Genomic DNA, 5,579 nt, shown 5'->3' on the forward strand with positions numbered 1-5,579 from the left:
GGGAAAACAAGCACAAGTTTCTCTTCTGCACGCTTGCACCGACTGACTATGTGCGAGAGTTAGCAGATAAACATTGGAAGATCTTAAAGTAAAAAGGAAACGGAAAGAGAAACAAAATTCCAAAGCAGCTTTCTAGGGAAATCTCTGGAATCGAAGAGAGAAACTGCAACAGTTTTCTGTGGGCTCACCCTGCTGATTGTCTCTCTCAGAACTGTCACTCACTGCACGTTGCATTAATCAGAGCGCAGGATTTATTTCTCTGCCGTGACTTCCAACCTGTGAATAAATACCACTTTTAGAGAGAGAATGGGACCTGAAAAGACTCTCGAGCACTGAGCAGAGGGGTGAGTTTTATTAAATGGTTTCTTGTCTTTCAGTTCTGCTGGAGCTTTCTAACATCCTGCTTGCAGGCACAGCAGCCCGATGACTTGTCTTTTCCCTGCAGCTTGTTGCATATCTCATCAGGCTTTCCTGACTACAGGTTTATTTCTGTAACCTTTCCCACCAGGACTCTGGGTCAGTCTGGTAACATTTGTAATAGAGCTGACTCGGTGCTGATTTGCTTTCATGAGAAATTAAACCCACAAAACTTTGAAACCAAACAGGCTGAAAATCAAATAAAATCCAATACAATTAAAATGGCAGGTGACTCTAGGTTTCCAGATGTGGACACTGATGGATCAGAAAAAAATGAAGAAACTGAGATTGTAGTCAATGTCGGTGGGGTAAGGCAGGTGTTCTACGGAGATAACTTGAATCAATACCCAGAAACACGGCTGGCAGAGCTGATCAACTGCTTATCAGGGGGATATGATAGCATATTCTCCCTCTGCGATGACTATGATCCTGGAAAGAGAGAGTTTTACTTTGACAGAGATCCAGATGCTTTCAAATGCATTATTGATGTGTACTACTTTGGGGAAATTCACATGAAGAAAGGAATATGCCCTATATGTTTCAAGAATGAAATGGAATTTTGGAAAGTAGATTTAAAATTTTTGGATGACTGCTGCAAAACTCATCTAAGTGAAAAAAAAGAGGAACTGGAAGAAATAGCCCGAAGGGTACAACTGATTCTGGATGACTTGGGAGTGGATGCCTCAGAAAGTCGCTGGAAAAGGTGCCAAAAATACATCTGGAAGTTTCTGGAGAAGCCTGAATCATCCTACCCCGCTCGAGTGATTGCCGTCCTGTCCTTTCTGTTTATTTTGATCTCCTCTGTCGTGATGTGCGTGGGGACCATCCCAGACCTGCAGGTTGTAGATGCGGAAGGGAACCGTATGGAGCACCCGACTCTGGACAGCATAGAGACAGCCTGTATAGGCTGGTTTACCATGGAGTATGTGCTGAGGCTAATCTCCTCTCCCAACAAACTCCACTTTGTTCTGTCTTTCATGAACGTTGTTGATGTGCTAGCAATACTTCCTTTCTATGTCAGTCTGACCTTGACCCACTTGGGAGCCAAGCTCATGGAGCTGAGCAACGTCCAGCAGGCTATCCAGGCGCTGCGCATCATGAGGATCGCCAGGATTTTCAAGCTTGCACGGCACTCCTCCGGGCTCCAGACTCTGACCTATGCCTTGAAACGCAGCTTTAAGGAGCTTGGGCTCCTCCTCATGTACTTAGCTGTTGGAATCTTTGTCTTTTCTGCCCTGGGTTATACCATGGAGCAAAGTCACCCCGAAACTTTATTTAAAAGCATCCCTCAGTCATTTTGGTGGGCAATCATTACCATGACCACAGTTGGATATGGAGACATCTACCCGAAAACAACACTAGGAAAACTGAACGCTGCTATCAGTTTTCTTTGTGGGGTAATAGCGATCGCCCTTCCCATCCACCCCATCATTAACAACTTTGTCAGGTATTATAACAAACAGAGAGTTTTAGAAACAGCTGCCAAGCACGAGTTGGAGCTGATGGAGCTAAACTCAGCCGAGGGGAAAGCTGCAAGCTCCAAAAGTGAACTAGAGGATCTTGCAAGGGAAGGCAAGGAGGATCCTTTTCATAGCAGCCGGCTAAAAGTCTCCCACAGTGACACCTTTATTCATCTCCTGTCAGAAGACAAACACTATAGGACCAGGCTTCAAAGCTGCAAATAAACTGTGAGCTGTTGCCAGAGCTAAGCTACAGATCAGGACAAGCTGACAGCTATTGAAAAGACTCGTGGGATCTATCAGAGTTGGGAGGGAGCACTGCTTTGCTTTTCCAACGTGAATGTAAATTAACCCCAAGGTATCTCCATCAACAGTTGGTAAGACTTTGCCGTTATTACCCAAAATAAAATAGTAGGACTCCATTGAGATCAGACTGCTTATAATGAGTGTGTTCCAACAAAAACCATTTGTAACCATTTTAGAGACTGAAAAGTCCTTCTTGATCAGTAAATGTTCAATGACCTGAATGTTCAGCATTGACACATCAGAACTCTGTACCTGTGACAATAAAGAGCAGCATTGCACAGATTGTGTCTCCCAGGCTGACTTCAATGCCTTTGCAGCTAGAAGAAATGCTCCTTAAAAAATTAAAGCAGGCTCTGACCCCTGTGAGACTCAGGCAAAATGTTACAAGCAGTTTCAGCTTAGAGATAGTAAAAGTATGAGCATATACCGTATGCAGAATATTACAGTCAATGAATGGCTTTGGTTTTGTAAAATGTAATTTGAGGTCAACTTCTTGGATAGATATCTGTTCCTTTTTCCAGAAAAAAATATAATTTTCAATGGGATCTAGAGATATTCTTTTGAGCAGAGATATAGAATAAATGTATTTTAAGGAGCAAATGAAATAAATTTTTGTTCCAGCTTTCAATGACAGCATCATTATTTATATATGTAGGGATCTTTCAGGAAGGATTTATAATCAAGTAATTTTTAAAGCTGTAAGTTAACTCATAGCATTTTTAATTCACTATTAAAGCAAGAGAAGTTTATATGTGAGTTAAATTGAATACTTTTCTAAATATGAGACTTTAACTCTTTGAAAATAAAAATAGAGAAAGTTTCAATAATAATAGTATAATCTCCAATTGATTGAATGTAAAAATATCTATCTGAATGAACATATTACTAGGTTATTTAAAAAAAAACCCAACAAACAAAACACATCCCACCCCTACATTAACTGTCTCGCTTTGTAAATGTTCATTTACAGACGTAGTAAGCACTAATCAGTATCTTATTCATTAATTAGCATATTAATCAACACCAGTGTGTAGCTACTATCCTTTTGAAAAGCAAATTCCATCTACATGAGCATTAATTTGGCTCACGTAATGATTGCAATATATGGGTCTGGTCTCTACCAGAGAAGTCCATTGAAACTAGGAGTTACGCCAGCTCAAACGGGAGGGGAGAACTGGCACACAGATGTATTTACATACGTTAAAAGTAGGATCTCAAATGATTAAAGGGCTAGACTAGCTGTCCTTATTTGTTCCCTTTTGTGCTGAGCAATCCCTCAACCAGATGAAATGCAGCAGCCTGTTCCCAGGCACCTCATGCCTGGGACCTCCATGCAGATCCTTGAGACTCTTTTCCTGGGACGTGGGCATGTGATGGGGACAGGATGGGCACAGAGCTGTGAGGTGGGCTCTGTACTCTGTCCTAGCGCCTCATTTGCCCCAGCCCCTGGCAAAGGGGTATGTGTCTGATAATGGGAAGATCCCCGTGCGTGTGTGTGGGGACTGGGTTTGCATGTGGAGGTGGGCAGCTGTTCCCCAGGAACACTGTCCACTCTGTAGGTCTCCTGACTTGGAAATCAACCCCCAGCTCACCCAATCTGAAGGCATTTCCCAGCACTACCCCTCACACCGCAGCTGCTCACCTCCAGGGACACCTTCCCCCTGCCCCAGCCCCATGCCAGACCCACTGTCCTCTTCCCCAGCCTTGTTACTCTGTCCTGCCTTAAAAACCTCTATCAAGTAAGACAATTCAAAGCAAACTCTAAACCATTCTGTACCAGAATCCTTCCATTAGCTTTTGTGCCAAATTCTCTTCTGCCTAAGCCCAAGAGCCCATCCAAGTGCCCTCCTCAGTGCAAGCATCCCTTCAGCATCCCCTTATCCCCATCTTCCCCTCCATATCCCAGCTCCCAGCTCTTGGCCTGCAGACCTGCTCTCTAAGTCCTGCTCTGCTGAGGCATGTTCCTTGCCTGCCACCAGTCTCACTCTGCTCCTGCTGGCTGCCCAGCCAGAAACCACAGCCGGCTCTCACTGCAGGTGGAGGATCCTTCCCCTTGCTCTGCTGGGGACTTCCAGGACACAAGTAGGGGCTGCAGCCATCAAAAACCAACTCAGGAGGGATGCTAAGAGTGGGAGAAGAGGAAAAGTAAGAGAGCTGTGCCAGTCCCAGCTGTACGCCTTATCTTTCAGCAGGGGTATTAAATGTTCCTGACTTCCCTCATGACATGCAGAGGGTGGCTCGGGATAAATTAAGTTAAGTTAGCAAAAGAGCTTTCGTGAATGAGGAAAGCACTGTAAAAATGCTAGGTAATATGGTTAGCACCGCAAGTACTAGATCCTCACTGCTGCTCTTTGCAATTTATTTAACATGACATTAAATAAAAAATAAGCCTCTTTTATCAGGAAAAATTTTATGGGCTGATTTCTCCAAAGCGTTATGCCTTTGAGCACAGGGGTCTGCATATGCTATGTCAGTATGGAAAGAGCTTTGAGGCAACCTTGGTGCCACTCCAGCCCAGGCTGGTCCCAAGCCAGGCTCCATGTGGTTTGTTGCACTAGGGACCGTATTTGTTTGATTTGTTGCTGTAAGTTATATGTTCTTAAAAGGCTGTGGGTGGGTAGGATGAATTCCTGCCTGTTTGCCTTGCCAGTGCTGTGGGAGCCCTGCAGGAGCAAGGGGGAGGTGTGGGTAGCTGATGGTAGAAAGCAAGAGGCTTTCTGGGGCCCCAGGGGAGACACCTCTCATAGACAAAGAAACTACCATAAAGCCTCTGGCTTTGAAATGAGGGCTGGAGGGAAGTCTCTACCCCTTAAAGGATGGAGGGAGCTAGGGAGTGAGCTAGGAGACATTTATTTTTACATTTTAAAAATAATCTGCATCACCCAGCAGAGTTTATTTTATTTTCTTTTATTACAAGTTAATCTTAAAAAAAAAAAGGACTTAAGAGGTTGGAAGACTTGGGGGGTGAGGGGAAGCGTTAGGACAGCCCCTTCACAAGAAGGAAGCAGCACCATCCAAAGGCTCTGTCTGAGTCAGGATCCCCTGTTTTTATGCACAGGATGTTCTCAAGCTCAAAGCTGAGACAAGCCCTAAAATCTTTTCAAGGGGGAAACTGCACAGTGCTTGTTGCAGGTCTCATTACTGTGCTCTGGGTGAGGTGAGCACAGGCTGCAACCACACAACCCACCAGCAACTTCCTGATGTCCATCTCTTCCTGAGCACTTTGTGGATGTTTTGGCTGAGTCTGTAGAATTAAGTTAATGAATGCAAGGCATTCCCAGTGAGCCCATCTCCAGACCAACACAATCAGCATCAGGCACTGCACTGAGCTTCCCCAATGTCTGCAGCATGTGGGAAGCTTTGTAACACCACTGTCTCTCTGGGGAGCTCTGCCCC

General features: G+C 44.5%; 1 protein-coding gene across 1 annotated transcript; it reads left to right on the forward strand.

Annotated features, from left to right (window-relative positions):
• The first annotated feature begins 242 nt into the window (after positions 1–242).
• KCNF1 (potassium voltage-gated channel modifier subfamily F member 1) lies at positions 243–2,470 on the forward strand. Its single transcript, XM_010165756.1, has 2 exons — positions 243–344; positions 411–2,470. The coding sequence occupies exon 2, from the start codon at positions 639–641 to the stop codon at positions 2,100–2,102; it is 1,464 nt and encodes a 487-aa protein (XP_010164058.1). The 5' UTR covers positions 243–344; positions 411–638; the 3' UTR covers positions 2,103–2,470.
• The last annotated feature ends 3,109 nt before the right edge of the window (positions 2,471–5,579 follow it).

The sequence above is a fragment of the Antrostomus carolinensis genome, unplaced genomic scaffold, assembly GCF_000700745.2.
Source record: "Antrostomus carolinensis isolate BGI_N321 unplaced genomic scaffold, ASM70074v2 scaffold26920, whole genome shotgun sequence".
In the NCBI taxonomy this organism is placed as follows: domain Eukaryota; kingdom Metazoa; phylum Chordata; class Aves; order Caprimulgiformes; family Caprimulgidae; genus Antrostomus; species Antrostomus carolinensis.

Bases quoted from the DNA above. Each gene is read 5' to 3' on its own strand.
- KCNF1 (XM_010165756.1), top strand. From the start codon at position 639: ATGGCAGGTGACTCTAGGTTTCCAGATGTGGACACTGATGGATCAGAA.